A 19,362-nucleotide genomic window follows, 5' to 3' on the forward strand; every position below is an offset into this window, starting at 1 on the left:
AACACTGATTAAGGTAACAAATTTACACTAGCTCTTAAATCCAACAAAACATTCTCAATTGTGTAGTTCCCTATACTATATGAGATAGTGGGGGAGTCTGGGTCTTTGCATTTTAGAGGAATTTTATGTTGGAGGATAGAACTAACGTTTTCTATTAAAAATGTCTTCTTTTAAACATGAATATTTTCTTTTTAGTACAAACGTCTTTAAGAAACTTGGCATAAGATGGAACTTGTTTTATAGCATCAAGTAAAGGGATGTTAACACTTACCTGTTTGAAGATTTCAAAAATCTCACCTGTGTACTTTCATTTCTTTCCTTTAGCTAATCTCTAAGAAAATGGTGTTTTGGGAACGTATTCTCGTGGGTTGGTTTCTTATTTCTCCTTCGGTGATGAGTCATCAGCATTTACAGGTACAATTTGATTTGTTTTTGTCACTGGCATCTCCACTTTGTTGTCGACTTCTTTCCTTTTTCGTAAGGTCATGACGGTTTTGACCTCTCCGTGCTGCTGTGGTGAACTAGTGCGTATTTCATGCACTCCTTTAGAATTAGGCACTGGTTGAATGGGAAACTTGTCTTTCTCAACAGTCATTGCCAAGGTCTGAATTGAAGAAACAAGTTGTCCTACCATTTTCTCGAGGCTTGAAACTGATTGGGCTTGTAAGTTGAAGCCTGTTCTCATCTCATTTCGTATTTCATCAATGGTGCGGTTCTGCTGCTCGATCGTGGAGTGAGTAACATTCCTAAAATTCTGGAATGCATCCTCTCATGGTCTGGGTTGAGAGTAGTTCTGGTTCTGATTCTGGTTGTATGGTCTAAATGGTGGCTGAGAGACTTGAGGAACTTGAGGAATTGGTTGCACTTGTGGAGCTGGAGCTGCTGGTCCATTCTGTTAGAATCCTTGAGACCATGAAAAATTGAGGTGGTCTCTCAATCCAGGGTTATATGTGTTAGAGTATGGGTTGTAAGTTGATGGCTTTATCATTACACTTATGGCATTAGCTTGATCCGAGTATGAGTCATGGTCATGTGGTTCTATTGATTTAGCAGTCGTTAACGATGCTATTTATCGGGAAAGACCTTCAACCATCTCTTCGACTTCTTTAATTCCCGAACTTGACTCGCCCATGTGAACCTTATTTACTCCCTTAATTCTTTTAGTATTCCTAAGTGATCGACTCTGTTGTTGGGAATTATCCGTTTGTCATTGGAAGAATTCTCAAATCTCTAATGTACGTTTTGATATTAGCTCTCCTCCACTTGTTGTAATTAGCCATTCTTGCACATGTGGCAATAATCCCTCCAAAAAGTATTGACATTGGTGTCATTTCTTGTACCCATGATGTGGACACTTCAAGAGTAGCCCATTGAAACGCTTCCACATTTCGAAAAAGTGCTCGTCTTCTCTCTGGGTAAACTCTGAAATTTCCCTGCGAATAGCATTGGTTTTATGCACTGGGAAGTATTTATTCAAAATTTTACTACTATTTGTTCCCATGATGTAATGCTATTAGCAGGCAATGTATTGAGTCATAAACGAGCTCGATCCTTTAAAGAAAGCGAGAATAGTCTAAGTTTAACATCATCATCTGAAAAATTCTCATATTTAAATGTTTGACAAACAACATGAATATCATTCAAATGATTATATGGGTCCTCATTTTCTAGGTAATAGAATGTTGAGAGACAATTTAGCACACTAGGTTTTAACTCAAAACTCCAACCAACTACATTTGGGTATCTTATACATGATGTGCTCAAATTAGCTAAGGGACTAAAGTAGTCTTTAAATGGCATCTCCAGTGGTGGTGGTTGTTGTTGTTGCAAATCCATTTCTCTTTTATCTTTAATGACCTTCGACCATGCATGCAAAAAAAATAAAAAATAAAAATAAAGATAGGAACAAAACAAATAAAAAAAAAGAATGAAAAATTACGATACTAACCTTATTATACTGTTACAACGTACAACCTTTCTATAAAAACACACTTACAAAATACGTGAAATTAACTAAAAATAAATTAGCAAGATAAACAAAAATTACAAAGAAAAAAAAACTTGAAAATTAAATTACAGAATTTTAAAGAAGAGAAAAAGAAAAGAAATTCTTACCTTAAAATGTAAATTCACTTTTTTTCTTTTTTTAAAATAAGAAAGAAAAAACAATTACAAGAAAACAATTAAAAGAAATTATTTACAAAACTTAATTCTACAAATTAAAATAACTTACCTCCCTGGCAACGGCGCCAAAAACTTGTTGTGCAAATTTTATTGAACTCGCAAGCGCACGAATCTATTGTAGAATAGATCAATGGTGACGAGTGTCGATCCCATGAGGAGATCGATTTTAATTGTGTGTAGAATTAATTTTCTAAATTAGTGGATGAATTTGTAGTGAAAATGATTTGGAATATTCTAAAGTTTAAATTAAAATGGCCAGAATAAATTGAAGAGAAATCTATTGAAATGAAGCACTTGGGTATCTGGATCCTCATCAACATGCACCATGGGCTAAATATTCCTTATTAGTGCCAATTAAATCATGAGGGGGAAATTCACACCTCATGAACTACACTCTAATCAATATGGTGTCAATGGCTTATCGTGCCAAATAATAATAAACTTGTACTAAGGAGCCGATGAAACCATGGCGATATCTAGACAATATTATTATTATTTATCAACGAAAAGTCAAAACGTCCACAAAAATTAGAGGGAAAGATAAAATAAATTTATCAAATAAAGCCCATGACACATGTTGAGACTTCACCTTCAACCCATGCTTGAAAGAAAATTAGCTACTCATAATTGAACTAAGGGCAAAATGAGAATTTATTAAAATACGTAGAAAATATAAGATGGAGAATGAATTACATAAAATGGAGCCCAAAAATGGATTCAAAGATGCCAAATTAAGGGGAAGAGACCCATTTTTCATATATACATTGAGTAAATCATGGTCATCGGATTAAAAATAGTTTGGACGCTCAGGATTGCGTCACGTCATCAGTCAACAGTACGCGGTTTGAACGGTCAACCGGCTTAAACAGTGTTGTGGTTTAGTTGAAAAAAATCATGTGTATATGCATGTACCGTATGCGCGATTTTTGGTCCACTAACATGCTGCCACGTCACCGATCAACAATGCATAAGATTTTTCTCCAATGGAATCGTGACACCTCATCAGTCAATGCCACATCATCGGTCAATGCCACGTCATCATTCCGTATGTGTGAACAGTGTTGTGAACAGTAACATGGACAGTACCGTACATGTGAATAGTACCGTACATGTGAACAGTGTCATTTTTTCTTTTATGCTCCTCCTAAGGTTTTCGACTGTCCTGAGTCCAAAAGTGATGTCTGTTTTATCGTTTGAGCTCTCGTTCATTATGAAATGACCATGATACCCCTAAAATACATAAAATATTTTATTAAAATCAAACACGCATAATTAAATCACAAGAAGCTTAAATACATAAAAGTATGAATAATAGTAAAACTTGAAGTATAAAATGATGATTTTCTCCATTATAAATATACATTTTCTAACACTCAACAACAAGTGCACATAGAAATAGAAGAAATGTTTTATTAGTTGAGAGATAAAAAGAATAGATACTTATTATTTAGTATAGTCTAGAAATACTATCAATCGATAATCAAGTAACATTATATATCTTGATGTATTACATGAGAGTAGTTAATTTATCTTTTAAATAGTACATGAACGAACTATAAATTAAAATGTTCCCAAACAACAAAGCTTAATATTGTATTCAGGTAGTAGATATTACAGATTTGAGAACTCTAGTTTATCATTAAGCATGGACAAAAGGATATTTTGTTATCTTATATAATGTAAATTACATGACTTGAATATTCACATAATTACTAGAAGGGTTTTCCAGTGCTCAGTAGGTGTTCACAACATCATTCATTAAAAGAAAATTATATTAATTGGTTATTTTCTAGACGTGTATTATCACATGTCACTTGTTCTGATATATATATATAAAGGGTAATTATTGGGTGTCATTTCATTGCAGGTAAGTGTTTCCGGGATTTGGACGGAGATGCAAACAACATGCAGAATGATCCACAAGCTATAGTTTGATGATTATCTGATTAATAGGTTCATGATGGGGGAGAGACCTTGGTCGGCTATTGACCAGGCAAGTTATCTCTATATCCAAGGTTAATATTTTGGGTGGCATAATCTCCACGTGCATCATAATATTGTCATTATTATTCGTGGATAATGTTGTAATCTATCCACCAACGTCATTCTAATTTAATATGCAAATGTAATCAATTTACGCGATATACTTCTTGTCATATTAATATAATTTAAAGGACATTATACACACAATAGGACAAATTTGATGCACAGTGAATAACAAAATTGTTATATTATAATTGGCACTTGGAAACTATTAATTGAAATAATTCTGTGGCAATTTAACTGCCTTCCGCATTGATGCCAACGTTTACAAAACTTATTGATTTGGTGAAAACCAAGATATTTGTTTCTGTTAAAAATTTATAGGATATTATGTAATTGTTTCTCATTAGCATATATTTCGTAGTATGTTTATTTAATCGGAGATTATTGTCTTGTATTTTGTATGTGCTTGACATAATCTGATCAACCTTATGTATGATATGTAGATGAACAATAACTTAAACATGTCTCTCATACTTTCTCATAGAGTCTATTGATTATAATCAACAAATGTAATGTTTACAAATTTCTCTTTGAAGTTGAATATGCCCATCAACTTTGGTGGCACATACTGGGTTGCAGCGGAAGTAAGTTTTGCCAAAAGGCAAATTACCATCTTTGATCCTCAAACAGAACTTATACCGAACGAATAAATGATTCAATGGATCAGCTGTTTGCGAGAATTGTTGCCTTGAATGCTGATTGCTTGCTCAAGATTCCACAGAGAACGTCTGACACTGCGTGTTTCCACTGATCCTTACGACGTCGTTAGGTTGACTGTCGGTGTACCCCAGCAAAAACCTAGATCTTGGGACTGTGGTGTCTTTGTGCTCAAGATCATTGAGTACTTATCCACCAGGTCTCCTTTCAATTTTGGTCCTCATGATGGGCCTATTCTGAGGTAGAAGATAGTTGTGTCTATGTTGATGATCAAATTATCTGACCGCTCCACATAAGTTTATGTTTCTTAGAAGCATCACCACAATAAACTTTTGTTGGTTTTGTTATATGCTAAGGTAGTTTATTTTGAATGCTGTGGATTGTTGGCCCTTTTGTTTTGGGGATATTTTGCAGTGACTGGGTAAAAAAATTTGTATCCATCAGTATTTTGTTGTTGCTCAGTTGTCTTATATATGGAACTTATTGCATTATTTATCATATTATCACTATTGGGTTATTGCCTTTTTATTGTAACAACTTTAATTTTATATATGTTATATAGTAATCTTCTACTTCTATATTGATGATAAACTTGTTATAATGTATTTTCTTTTGCTGCAACTCAGTTTCATGTTTACTTGACGACTCATTTGTTGTTTTTTGCTTTGTAGTCCATCCAATTTCTTATACTGTATTTTGTCTCATTTGTTGTTTTTTACTTTGTAGTCCATCCAATTTCTTGTACTGTATTTTGTCATAATTAATGTGCTCCATTACTCCATTTTTAGTTGCATGATGCGGTATCCTATCAATGTTATTATGCTGCACATATATTGAATAACTCATCAATTAACGCTTTTTTTTTATTTTTTTGACTAACCATTCAGAATTTCGTTCATATACTTTATTAGATTAATGTTGTTTATCAGGCCCAAATGAAATTCTAGTAGCCATCAAATTCAAATCAATATGTAACAAAGTTACTTGTTTTCTTCTTATATCCAAGTGCTCATAATTTTACAGTTGTGATATTAATTAAAAGTTAATAACGATTTACACAGGGTAACCCCATATGATATTACAGGAACTAAGTTAAAAATATTAAAGTCATTTTTTGCCATTTCCTAATTATATAACATATCAAATAAAGCAATGTTAGAACCTAATTCAATCAATCAAATAGCATTAGTGTACTATGACACTACACATAAATAGTTAAGACATATTATGTTATACATATATAAATAAGTTTTACATCGATTCTAATTCATTTATATAGTGCTTAAATTTACACCCATAACATAAAAAGTTCCATGTTTTATATACATATCGCGTTAAACTTGCATAACACAATTAATTGATACATAAACAAGCTCACAATATACACACATTAATGTAAAAGCATAATTATCCATGCTGCATCCTTCTACTCTCAACAAAGTTTAGCATTTTTTTTTCTCATTGCAACAATAGTTGCCCACTTTGCTTCCTGGGACGCAACCCACAAACTTCTTATCTACTGGACTGACACATATCAACAATTTACATAAACAAAACGTTCTATAAAATTCTGTATGAAGAAAGATAATCAAATAAAGAAATTTCAAGAAAGATGAAGTACAAAGTAATTGAAAGAGTTCAAATCTCACATTCTCCAATAAAGTGTTTATTGCAAGAAGCTCCTCTTTTTTTATTCTCAGGTGCCATAAATGTTGATGGATCATGTAACTTTGCAGATAAACTGCCTGAATCATTACCGGCCTCCATTGGCGCTCTATCAGCAATACATCTTTGGCAACATTGTTGGAATAACGATGGAATTTGAAAAAAATATTAGCATTGTTCATCTTATATATCCCAAATTCTTATCTTTACATGGTGCTTAGCACTAAAAGTATCATTCTAACACAAGTCATTGTTCATAATAGTAAATATTTTAGGGCCATCTCTCGTAGTAAGATAGAACTGTGGCCTTTGCTTTCATTTCCATGCTCATTAACTTAGCTTTCTACTACAGTTTCCTCCCATTGAAAGATTGGAAAAGCTCTAAATCCCCAGGCCAATCTTACAAAATTTAAATCAGAATCCACCCATATCCATACATAGCCAATAAGTTCAATAACATATGTTATCTATACCCAATACACTATATTTAAAGTCCTCAATCAATGACTAAAATGTTACATTTTACTGTATTTTCCTATTATGCCAACAAAATGAACAACATAAACCATATTTCTACTAAATGAATCACAAATCCATTTGTCTACATGAACTTTTAAATTCCATCCCTACATATTATTTTGTCTGTTTTCCTTTTAAAGCAGTCTTTCACATTAAACCTGCTGACAGTTGTTCAAACATGTTCAAACATAAGACCAAAAAAAAAACAAAACAAACACGTTCATCCCTGAATTGCAACATACTCATGCTTTAGGATGACAACCCATTCTTTTCAATCCTAACTATATGCACATGCCATAAAAACATAACATTATGTATAGGTATTTCCCCAGAGACAAGTTCTACACTTCAAACACTTGCTCAACTATTTGTTCCACTGCATAATATTTTCACTTCATCGATAACAATTCATATGTCTATGTTAAAATGATATTACACCAAAATAGGTTAAATCATACTGAATTTTTTCACTTTTGACCTTAATAATCAAATCATACTCACTTCATCAACAACAAATCATATTGACTTTGTTAGTAACGAAATTATTTCAAACTAGTTCAAATCCATAAATTAATTTGTAAAGTGATTAACATGTTCAATATTAGCCAACTATGATTCGCAAATGCCATTCAGACATTTCATCGAACAATTGGTGCATATGGGCCGTTTAAGAATTTGAAGCTAGATTAAATAATGAGAATATTCAACTAAATGCTAAACCAATCAATGATATTAGCCCAATGAAAGACAAAATAACAAAATATTTGATAAATTTTTGAATCACTCTCTAACCTCTGAAACCGCAGCTCCCCGTCATTTCTTTATGTACTAGTAACGAACACAACTCTGAAACCATTTTTTTTTCTCGCTTTTTTCAACCTTTGTTCAGTTAACTCCATCATATAGATGTATGAAATTTTCATAGATAATGTTACAGAGAGGAGCTGGTGCAGCTTCAATAAGCAAGTCGTCATATTACCGAATGTGAACTTTTAAAAGCCACGTTTAAATTTTTCAATTTGAAGTTTTTCCTCTCTTTTCAAATTTTTTATTAATAAGTGCCCGAGCTTCAAACGGCTATAATAAGGAAAGCATAGGTTTGACTTTACCGTTGACCCATTTTGTAACTGGTTTCCAACTTAAACATAATTTTCTTAAGAGAAATGATAAACAAACTAAAGGAAGACTAAAGGATGACAAAAATGACAGCGTAGGCTTGCCGTTTCATGCGTTCCTTTAGCCCAATTTGGAAATGCATAGGACCACAATAAATAATAAAATAAAGAATAAAAAATGGAAAAGCAGCTCAAATATCTTCCTTTATCTTTTTCCTTATACGTTATGCAGCAAGATCTCCTCCCTCCTCAGCCACTCGTTCTCCATATTTGTTTAATCCCCTCCACTCGTTTGGAAACGGTAGCACTTCGTTAACTTCATCCCTTCCCTTCGTTCCTTTCGTTAACTCTATCCCCATCACTCCCTTCGTTCCCTTCGTTAACTTCATCCCCATCACCATCCAATGTTGCAGGAAGAATTAAAACTCATCCCCAAACGCCTGTTGACGATCGATCTACAACGGAGCTGCCACCAGCAAAACAACCAAAAATGAACAAACTTCCCCTCCGTTTCAGTCATCATTAAGGTCTCGTTTAACTCTCTCTATTTCTCATTCTTACATAATTAATATTTTATATCAATTTTTGTCAAATAATTAAAAATAATAATATTTTGTTTTGAATTCTGTGATATATTTTATTTGTGTATGATAGTTGTGTGAAAGGAATAATGATAATTATGTAAAAAGAAAAAAAATTAATTACATGATTTGTGATAATTTTTGTATGATAAGTTGATTTGGGAAAATATTGTATTTGTGATAATTTTTGGCTTTGAAATGCCCACTGCTGAAGAGTCCATTAAAATGGGACATATGTAGAATACAGGCAGTTTCATTTACCAATAAATGAACATAAGATTCTAGACATGTCTTTTAACTCTTTTAAGAAAAGTCAAGTTACAATAACTCCGCGCATTCAAAAGGATATTAAATAAAAATGTACATTCAAAATTTAGTATAGAATATTTATGAATGAAACTTATAGAGGCAATTCTTGCAGACTTCAATTGCTTCTCGACAAAGTTAGCAAGTTTCTTAGCATAAATTTCTCCAGCATCATTGTCTAGAATATTTATTTGTGATAATTTTTTGCTTTGAAATGCACCAAATTTTTGCATAATATTTTATTTGAATATTAGCTTTGCATTTTACATAATGTTTAATTTAAGAAATAATTAGTGATGATTTGTTTGTTTTATACATATTAAGAAGATGGTTACTGAACTTTTTAACTTTTCCTTCTTGCAATGCTATATCCTGAGATGCATGGTTAGAAATTTAAATTTATTACTAATTTTAAGTAACACAGTTCTTACTAATGTTTTTGCATTTTGCATATAATATTTGATCTAAATTTTTCGAATGTAGAATTCAAATGCCTACTCAAAGTTGTTATGTTATTTTCAAAGGACGAAAGCCGGCATATACAATTATTGGCCTGAATGCCAGATGCAAGTAAATGGATTCAAAGGGAATTCTTATCAATCTCATAAATCTTTGTTGGATGCCGAAATAGCCTACAATAATTACAAAAAAAGGCATGAAAAATTGCCAGAGACATCCAATATGTTAGAAACTACAAAATTTATTGTAGAAACACTCGAAAAGGGGGTGCACACTGAAGTGCCTACATGCAACAAAGTTGTGCAAACTAATAAAGGCAAAAATGATTGTATTATTCTGCCTATATTATCTATTGTATGTTGTATTTTAGGGATAATCATTGCTATATGTATTTTGCATAAATGAAATTGTACCTCGTGTTATGTATAAATTTAAATAATTTAAACAAAATGATTGTTATGTATAAATTGTAACGTTTAACTGTAAGAAAGAATAACATTTTCCTCTAAACCCTATGCATGTCTAGAGATATTATGTGTATCAAAAGAAACAACAATAATGCAATGATACACAAGTCGCCAAATCTAACATATATCATTGATCCATCACTACAATTTCAAACATTTAAAGCCAAATCTAACATATATCATTAATTCATCACAATAATTTCAAAATTTTAAAGTTTAATTAAACACAGAACATTATTCCATCACTACAATTTCAAACATTTAAAGTCAAATCTAACATAATTTCAAAATTTTAAAGTTCAATTTAACACAAAACATTATTCCATCACTACAATTTAAAACCAAAATACAAATCAAGCATCATGATTGTTATCTTCATTACACTGCTGCTGCTATAGTAACTGTTGGAAATTCTCACTTTGAGATCCTTGAAAGGTCATCAAAGGAGAAGAATAATGCAACTGCGAAGTATACGATGGGACTGGTTGCTATAATACATAAAAATAAACATCATATTACATTACAGAAATATTAAAATATAAATATACATTAACGACTTGTAAACAACAACTTACTGTGTGCCAATTATAAAATTGGGATGGGTACATAGGTACCTAATCAAATAATAAAATATATGTAAAATTTATATAAAAATCTTAAAACTAAAATTTAAATAATTTAATTCTTACATTATAATAGCCCAGAGTGCCGCATTGGTTGAGATTTCCGTAAATAATATTTTCTTCTTGTAACGTCTACATATGGTCAATCTTATACTTAGTTACATATCCTCGAAATAAAAGAAAATTTAAAACAAAATTCACAAAATTTACCGTGGCTATGTTGCTCCCTCGTGTGGAGATTTCATTAGGCACATGATAAGATGGAGGCATTTTCTTGTAAACCCTACAAGATTATTAAAGAAAATTAAACTAAGACCAAATTAATTAGAAAAGAGATCTTTTCTTTTAATCATACCTTATTATTTGTGCAGCCTTGTTCTTTTGAACGGATTTCTTATGAATCAAAGATTCTTTCCTTAGACAAAGTGGATGGCCTTTACGACGTGTCACTACTGGATCATTTAGTGTAAGTTGAACATTGTTGCTGCTACAACTTACTTCGCCAGTAACAGTTCTTTCCACACTCTCACTGTGAATTTATTTGTTGCTGCTACAACTTGCTCCACGAGTATTAGTTTTTTCCACACTTTCACAGCGAATTTGCTTGGGCAGATCCTTCATTGCTTTCTCAATACAATCCAATACCGTTTTATAGTTATTTTCATCATCAGAGGCTATGTCTACAACCTCACTGAAAGCGTTACACATTTTTTCATATCTTTCTTACTGGATAGACAAATTCTGCACACCATAACTAACTTTCACCTTACTATAGCATCTCCTCACATTTTTCCTCCACCTTGATAAAATGTATCTTTCTAGAAGTAATTCAACTAAGTCACGTATCAGCACTGCAAGGGCATGCCTGCAAAGAATCCCCCTAAACTGGAATTTTGAACCGATACAATTAACTTCACACTCAGCTTCTTCGAAAACAACCTCAAAGATGCCTCTCCGACCTTGCCCAAATGATTCAATTATTTTATATATTGATCCTACAAAATCCAATATATCAAAATACATCAGAGCAGTCAATTCTTCTTGGAATTCTTTAAACTTGGAAATGGTGTACACCTCTTCAACTTGCCTCTCCATCTCATATCTTGATACACATGGTATCCTTTTACTGAAACACTTGGCATCTGCTTGCCATTCTAATTCAGCTTTCCTCCTCAATGCATTTTCATATTGCTTCACAAAATGTTTCAAATTTATTTTTGAGTTAAAAAACCCATCAAAAAATGCATTCATACTTTCACTTAGCTGAGTTGTTGACATTCCTGCTCAAAAACAGTCTTTTAAATAGCATGGGACCCAACGATGCCTCTTCTCGTATAAACCATTTAACCAATCATTATCCCATAAATTATATTCTGTAATCATGCCATGCCAAGCTTCCTCAAACGCATCAGAACTCAGTGAATCATAAACAGCAGAAAGCAGGGAAGATATAATACATTCATGTTCTTTAAAAGCCCATAACTTATCAGGCACCTTCTTCATTATGTGCCATAAACACCATCGATACCTAGTAGTAGAAAAAACATTTTCAATTGCCTTTTGCATTGCCTTGTCTTGATCTGTAATGATACTAAAAGGAGGAGAATCAGACATGCATGATAGCCACACCTCAAATAACCACGTAAATGTCTCTGTATCCTCGCGTGAAATCAATATGCATCCTAACAAAATAGATTGTCCATGGTGATTAACTCCGACAAAGGGCGTGAATGGCATGTCATACTTGTTGGTTATATATGCACTGTCAAATGTGATGACATCTCCAAAATATTTGTAAGCTGCCCTACTCCTTGGATCTGCCCAAAACACATTCTTTAATCGATCCTCTTCATCCAAATCAATGCTAAAAAAAACCATTACATTGTGCTTGCTTTTTTTGGGAGTACTTTAAAAGCGCCATAGCATCTCCTTCCTCAAGCTATAATCGCCTTGTTTTGTCAACAATCATTCATTTTAATTCGCTTTTTAGCACTTGCACTAATTATGTGATTGCATGGGAAATACCTAGTTTTGTCCGAACTCAATCCATGGTTGTGTTGAAGATTTAAAGTTCAAAGAACCCATTTTCCATCTTCATTTAGACAACCTCCAATTTTTGCATCACAACCATTTTTCACATTCGGTTTCGGCTTCAATACATTAGCAGATTTACTTTCTGACTTGTCGCTACGCCTACATGCAAATGTCGCATATTTTACAATTCCATCAATCCCCTTCTTAGTACTTCGAACCTTCACAGGAAACCCCTCTTGTTTACGATAAGTTTTGCAAAATGCAAACAGTTCTTCATGACTATCAAATAACATTCCAAGAGTTGGCTCACATTTGTTCGGTTGCACAATTTCATCTACATCGTTAGCTCTTGTTTCTTGCAACTCTTCAAATGCATGCTCATTTTCCAAATTCTCCATTTCTACAAAATAATTAACATTTGTATTAAGAAACTTATATAACATTTTTGTCCAGTAACAAAAAATCCTAACAATTTAAATATATAAAACACATCCATAAATTTTTATAATTTATTCCATTATCTCCATAAATTTAAATTAAAAAATCCTAACAATTTAAATATATAAAACACATCTGGGAATTATTATAATTTATTCCATTATTTTCAGTAATTTAAATTAAAAAAATCCTAACATATATAAAACACATTCATAAATTGTTATAATTTTTTCCATTATTTCCAGCCATTTAAATTAAGAAAAATCCTAACATATATAAAACACATTCAGAAATTGTTATAATTTTTCCATTATTTCCAGCCATTTAAATTAAGAAAAATCCTAACATATATCAAACACATTCAGAAATTGTTATAATTTATTCCATTATTTCCAGCCATTTAAATTAAAAAAATCCTAACAATTTAAATATATAAAAAGAACAAATTTACGAATTTTTACAATTTAAGTTAAAAATTCTAACCATTTAAATATATAGAACACAACAAAAACTTTATTTGAATGTAATGAGAGTCACCAACTTACCAATTAATCAATACTAATTTTATCAAGTTGCCTCTATTTGCAAATTCAGATCTAGCTTCTTCCTTATGGCCGCTTTTTTTTTTTTTTTTGGTTGCTGAAATCGAGCAAGGTTGGAAATGCAAAAATTGGCTGTGTGATAAACAACTAAAAGAGATGCGAGGTGCAGAGAGATAGAGAGGACAGGAAACTGATTTTTCCTTGTTAAATGCATAATATGGCTCCGTTAAATGCACAGTTAAAAGAGAGGTGAGAGATGCAGAGAGAGAGAGGACAAGAAAAAAATTTGATTGTTAAATGCTGATATTAGCTCACGCGCCATGTTAAATTTAATTTTTTAAACTGATTGTGAGCCCATAACTGAATTCACGCATGCTCATTTTCTAAAGAGAGAGAGGACAGGAAACGGCGGCATGTGCTGCCGATTCTGTCTTTTTTTTGTCTTCTCTGAGTCTAAATAGCAGCACTCTTTTTTTAATGCCCCTTATTACCACGTGTTGCTCGTTGGTAACTTAATTAATCAGGTCACTTATGTTTCTTACATCACATGTAACTTAAGCTAACCCAACTTATAATTATGCAAAATTCACTTATTCGTACACATCCACTACTTTGTTTCTTAATTTTATATTAATTTGTCTTTGTTGTAACTTAAAATAATGTACGGTAAAAAAAAAAAGCAGCAATTGACTTCTACACGTATATGTATAATTTCCACTGACTGCATGGAACTTGGAAGTTTCTTGATAGTGAGATAAAATTTAAATACAATAATGAGACAAAAAAACACCCAAAAGAAAAAACAACAATTACGCAGAACCGGAAACAGATTATAATAATGTTCATTAATTACCAATTAAAATGTTGCCATAAGAACAATTAAAAAAATAATAAAATTGACTGGGGCAGATGGGCAGTTAAAACTTGAAGGGGTAAGTCAAAATGGATTCATGATTTCATATCTTGTAACAGAACAAATCAATGGCTTATCGTCCCCCGCAGTTCTTCAAGGTTATTCTTCCCCTTTCACTGGAACACAAGAAGCTGGTAATTAATTAATTCTATAGCTTTTTGTTTCATCTTCTTTATTTGATTTGATTATCACGGAGTTCTTTTCCTCAGTTCCCTCTTCTAGCCTTTAAACAAGTTTCAACCACTTTTGTGTATTTAGATTGCGTGGCTTTGCTTCACTACCATCCTGAAACTTATTATTTCAGTTCCCCTGTTCGTAGTATTGTTTAAAATTATTTTAAAGGTTCGCACGGGAATGAGAAATCTCATCTAATAAGTAATTACCCTAGACGCCAAGGCCTGCCTATTTGTAGCGTTTTTTTCAATAAATGTATTGCCTAATCCTGATAGAAATTCAAACTTAATGGTACAATCAAATTCAGTTTCTTTCTTGCCTAATTCTGATTTCAGTTCACAATATTTGCATGATATATGCAGCGGATTCCACCAAAGTTTGTGAGAGATTTTGGGCACGAACTTTCTGAAGATGCCACCCTTGCTGTACCTAATGGTCGTCCTTGGCGAGTACGTTTGAAAAGAGATGAGGGGGGTGTTTGGTTTGATGATGGCTGGTATGATTTCGCAAAATATTATTCAGTCTCTGCCGGGTACATTTCGATCTTCAAGTATGGCAAGAATTCAAATTTTCGTGTTCTTATATTCGATTTCACCGCTTGTGAGATTAATTACAAGCGTGAAGAAGGTTCAAAGCTTGACAAAAGAAGTCGTCAATCTGCTGCTAATTATTCCTTTGAGAACTTCAAAGCGAAGCACAAGTACCGTGAGTGTGAGCCACAAATCAAGAAGTGCAGAAAGGAGGAGCTTGTGGAGAAAAATGAGTCAGATGATGGTGGGGGTGGTGGTGGTGGTGATATTGAATATAATTTGTGGGATTTACTTACAGAAATGGGAATATGTATTTCCAAAAAACACAGAGCTTTTTCGACAGTAGAAAGCAAGAGAGTGCTCAAAATCGCCAGATCACTGAATCTGAAATATCCCACATCATTGATCATCTTGCCGTCAAGTTCAATAACGCACAATCGTGTGGTAAGCTCTTTGAATAAACACTGTTGACTGTATAGTTTCTTTTGAATTTGAAATAGTTTTATGTTTGTGCAGTATGTTCCAGCCACCTTTGCTAAACATTTTGCGAGCAGGGATGCCAAATCTATGGAGGTGCGAGTTTCTAATGAAAGACACAAGTTTATGAATATGAACGTTTGTTGGAGAGAAAATGGTGGCTTTGCTCTATCGATGACTGAACTTGTGGAGGATGAGAATTTGAAAGAAGGAGACATTTTCATCTTTGAACTTATCAGCAAAAGGGTTGCTGTTTTGAACCTTTCAATATATCATCTGTAAATCATTTCTTATCTGTGCACTGCATGGACTTTAAGATATTGATCATTGTTGAGGAGGTTGTGACTTTGAAGTTGATCTTCTTGGACGGTTTCCATATGTTTATTTCGTTTGTTTGAGGGAATTATAAGTTGCTATCACCTGGCCTGCTGTTTGAGATTATGACTTAAAGAGCAAGAGTTGAAACTGCAGCAACATAGTACAAAATTAGGCTTAAAATTAGTTAAAATTGATCTTGCTCGCATCCACACCCACTAGATGGCTTGTTTTGTTCCGTTTTGCTTTCCGTGTTCATATTCACACCCACTTATAATTTACAATTACAACAAAGCCCTTAATTTTATTTAAAAAATTATTTAAAAGTCATTCATCATCTACCAAACACAATAAATTGTCATTCTATAATTATTTCTTTTTTCTATGGCATCACCACGATACAGATGGACTAATCCAACAAAAGAAACCCAATCATATCTGAGATGGGCTTAGAAAGCCCAGTTTGTGGAAATGCCCAGCCCAGTTTCCACTTCTCATAACATATACAAGCAGAAAGAACGAAGTGAGAGAAAAAAGCGCCAAAAAGTATGAGGAAAAATGGAATGAAGATGCTTAGTAGGCAGTCTCCCATGGCAATCCAATCCACCAGCTCCCGCAGTTCACTCTCGTGGCCTCAGGGCTTACACCATGAATGTAAAGGTGCCCATTTCACTATCTCTCTCTTTTTCGCTTTCTTATTCTCTTGTGCCACTCTTGTTTGCCTATTACTTGTTATTAATCAGCATTTTATCAAAAGGGTGTCCACTTAATAAGCTTCCTTGAGCTGTAGTTTTGACTGTTTCTTTCATGATCATGCAGATCATCGAGCCCTCTGCGGTGTTCTTGAATCCTGTAAGTGCAACTTGGAACTTAGAGTTGTGAGTCAAACCCACACTAGAATTATTAAATGTGGTTTTGAAACTTACCCATCAGTTGTTGCTTCTCTGATGTCAGCTTATAAGCATTGTGATAAATTCGGTCTTGCTAATCGAATTCTAGATGAAGTTTCTCTTTCGGACTTTAATTTGGTTACTATGAACATAATCATTGAAAATTGTATGAGAATTGGAGAATGTGAGGTTGCCAAGAAGGTGTTTTGCAAAATGCCAGATAAAGATGTGGTGTCGTGGAACTCTATGATTGGAGGCTTTGTTAGAAATGCACGGTTTGATGAGGCTTTGAGATTCTTCAGGGAGATGCTTAGCTCGAAAGTTGAACCAGACAAGTTTACTTTTGCATCCGTCATTTATGGGTGTGCACGACTTGGAGCTCTTAATCATGCATATTGGGTGCATAATCTGATTATTGAGAAAAAAATTGAACTGAATTTCATACTGAGTGCAGCCCTGATAGATATGTATTCAAAATGCGGTAAAATTCAAATGGCCAAAGAAGTTTTTGATACTGTTCAACGAAATGATGTCTCCGTTTGGAATGCAATGATTAGCGGGGTAGCAATCCATGGACTTGCTGCCGATGCAAGTGCTATATTCACAAAAATGGAGATGTTTAATGTTTTACCTGATTCTATAACCTTCCTTGGACTTTTGACAGCATGTAGCCATTGCGGTTTGGTTGAAGAGGGTTGCAAATACTTTGATCATATGAGAAGTCGTTATTCAATTCAGCCGCAACTAGAGCATTATGGAGCAATGGTTGATCTCTTAGGTCGAGCTGGACATATTGAAGAGGCTTATGGTTTGATTACTTCTATGACAATGGAACCAGATGTCGTTGTCTGGAGGGCCCTTCTTAGTGCTTGTAGAACTTTCAAAAGACTGGAATTGGGTGAAGTTGCCATTGCCAATATATCTCGTCTCATGGGTGGAGATTATGTCTTGCTTTCAAATATGTATTGCTATCTAAAAAGATGGGATACCGCTGAGAATGTAAGAGAAATTATGAAAAAGAAAGGAGTTCGTAAAAGTCAGGGAAAGAGTTGGTTGGAGTTGGCAGGTGTCATTCACCAGTTCAAGGCTGGTGATAGATCCCATCCAGAAGCTCAAGCAATAGACAAAATATTAGGAAGTTTGATCCAGCGGACCAAGTCAGAGGGATTTTTGCCTGCAACAGAATTGGTTTTGATGGATGTCTGTGAAGAGGAAAAGGAGGGAAATTTGTATCATCACAGTGAAAAGTTGGCTTTGGCCTATGGAATCCTTAAAACAAGCCCGGGCACCGAAATAAGGATTTCAAAAAATCTACGGATCTGTCATGACTGTCACAGTTGGATAAAGATGATTTCAAGGCTATTAAGAAGAGTAATTATAGTAAGGGATCGGATTCGTTTTCACCGGTTTGAAGGTGGTTTATGTTCCTGTGGAGACTATTGGTAGTCAAGTCCCCAGATGCTTGGTTAATAGTTATCTTTCTGTTGAACTTTGATTCTGAATTTTTTGGAGAATGGATGCAGGACAGATCTCTTGGGGAGTTGCTTCACAGAGCCACATTCCGAAAAGCCGAATATTAAGACCTTTCTGAGGCTGGTCAGCGAACTGTTTTTGCTAGACATGCCTATAGACTTAGAAAACATGCACTTGACCAGTTGGATAACCTAAATATTGCAAACTTTTCTTTTATCTTGAAGTAATTGAGGTGCTGCTCCTGTTGTCATTGGCAGTTAAGCATCTGCTCTTGGCTATTTCTCCTATTCCACTCCTTTTGCAAAATGGATTGAAATAACAAAGGCTTTGTAAGAATGTGATTACGTTGGATCATTAAGATGGGAACATATTCAGGCTGTAGCTAAAATGCACAAGCATATGAAGTAAGAACTCAGATCTCAGAAACTCCTTGGGGATTTTTAATTGTTGAACTTGATCACTAAGGTTGCTGATCACATGCTTTCACCAAGAGGGAAGTTTGTTAGAATAGCTACAGAGAAAATAGTGCTGATAACAGCTTAGAGTAACTACTGAAGGTGGCTCAAGTGGAATGGTATGCTGTCCAACTCAGGTGAACAGCAGTTTTCATGGAAACCAACAACTAAAAGGTTATTTTCGCAATTGGATGTTTATATTGCCAAGTTCAGATTTCTCGTCACAGGATTTCTAATCTAACTCCTAATCATGAATTTGTTGTAATGTAATTTCCTTGTGGAAATCATTTGGGACCTAGTGTGGTGAGAAGTAATTCATGTTCCATAAACGTGAAACGCTGTACTGTGATAATAAGTCTAACCATGTAACATTTTGATTTTTGAATAAACCTAAATACAAAGTATACAATTGAGCTCAATTCTTTGTGCAGTATCCACTTATATTCCTTCTAATAAGAATGTGAAACTTAAATTTTATTTCTATCAAAAATCTTAATCC

At 33.6% G+C, this 19,362-nt stretch overlaps 3 protein-coding genes, 1 long non-coding RNA gene and 1 other non-coding gene across 7 annotated transcripts; 2 read left to right on the top strand and 3 right to left on the bottom strand.

The window, feature by feature from the left end:
- Positions 1–1,337: 1,337 nt before the first annotated feature.
- Positions 1,338–1,441, top strand: LOC112499061 (small nucleolar RNA R71). Its single transcript, XR_003066588.1, has one exon. It is a non-coding gene; the product is annotated as a small nucleolar RNA R71 (small nucleolar RNA).
- Positions 1,442–6,153: 4,712 nt separating this feature from the next.
- LOC127901918 (uncharacterized) lies at positions 6,154–8,214 on the bottom strand. The gene is made up of 3 exons (XR_008054250.1): positions 7,864–8,214; positions 6,537–6,676; positions 6,154–6,411 (listed from the first exon to the last, which is right to left on the bottom strand). It is a non-coding gene; the product is annotated as an uncharacterized LOC127901918 (long non-coding RNA).
- Positions 8,215–11,345: 3,131 nt separating this feature from the next.
- LOC107177796 (protein FAR1-RELATED SEQUENCE 5-like) lies at positions 11,346–12,500 on the bottom strand. The gene is made up of 2 exons (XM_015532232.1): positions 12,008–12,500; positions 11,346–11,902 (listed from the first exon to the last, which is right to left on the bottom strand). Exons 1-2 carry the CDS (start codon positions 12,498–12,500, stop codon positions 11,346–11,348), a joined length of 1,050 nt encoding a protein of 349 aa, XP_015387718.1.
- A 194-nt stretch (positions 12,501–12,694) lies between these two features.
- On the bottom strand, positions 12,695–13,054 carry LOC107177795 (uncharacterized). The gene has a single exon (XM_015532231.1). It carries the CDS (start codon positions 13,052–13,054, stop codon positions 12,695–12,697), a length of 360 nt encoding a protein of 119 aa, XP_015387717.1.
- Positions 13,055–14,494: 1,440 nt separating this feature from the next.
- Positions 14,495–19,276, top strand: LOC102622085 (pentatricopeptide repeat-containing protein At5g50990). Of its 3 annotated transcripts, none has more exons than XM_006485015.4 (4): positions 14,495–14,683; positions 15,086–15,697; positions 15,780–16,705; positions 16,865–19,276. In XM_006485015.4, exons 3-4 carry the CDS (start codon positions 16,594–16,596, stop codon positions 18,379–18,381), a joined length of 1,629 nt encoding a protein of 542 aa, XP_006485078.2. In that variant the 5' UTR covers positions 14,495–14,683; positions 15,086–15,697; positions 15,780–16,593; the 3' UTR covers positions 18,382–19,276. The 3 variants fall into 3 exon arrangements, with proteins under 3 accessions (XP_006485078.2, XP_052296060.1, XP_006485077.1); XM_052440100.1 differs by having other exon boundaries at positions 14,499–14,683; positions 15,770–16,705; XM_006485014.4 differs by lacking the exon at positions 16,865–19,276 and having other exon boundaries at positions 14,516–14,683; positions 15,770–16,149.
- The last annotated feature ends 86 nt before the right edge of the window (positions 19,277–19,362 follow it).

The sequence above is a fragment of the Citrus sinensis genome, chromosome 4, assembly GCF_022201045.2.
Source record: "Citrus sinensis cultivar Valencia sweet orange chromosome 4, DVS_A1.0, whole genome shotgun sequence".
NCBI classification, from domain to species: Eukaryota; Viridiplantae; Streptophyta; class Magnoliopsida; order Sapindales; family Rutaceae; genus Citrus; species Citrus sinensis.

Bases quoted from the DNA above. Each gene is read 5' to 3' on its own strand.
- LOC102622085 (XM_006485015.4), top strand. From the start codon at position 16,594: ATGAGGAAAAATGGAATGAAGATGCTTAGTAGGCAGTCTCCCATGGCA. The intron at 16,706-16,864 runs GTGCCCATTTCA...ATGATCATGCAG, and splicing joins CTTACACCATGAATGTAAAG to ATCATCGAGCCCTCTGCGGT.
- LOC107177795 (XM_015532231.1), bottom strand. From the start codon at position 13,054: ATGGAGAATTTGGAAAATGAGCATGCATTTGAAGAGTTGCAAGAAACA.
- LOC107177796 (XM_015532232.1), bottom strand. From the start codon at position 12,500: ATGGTTTTTTTTAGCATTGATTTGGATGAAGAGGATCGATTAAAGAAT. The intron at 11,903-12,007 runs GCATGATTACAG...GTTTTTGAGCAG, and splicing joins GTTTGAGGAAGCTTGGCATG to GAATGTCAACAACTCAGCTA.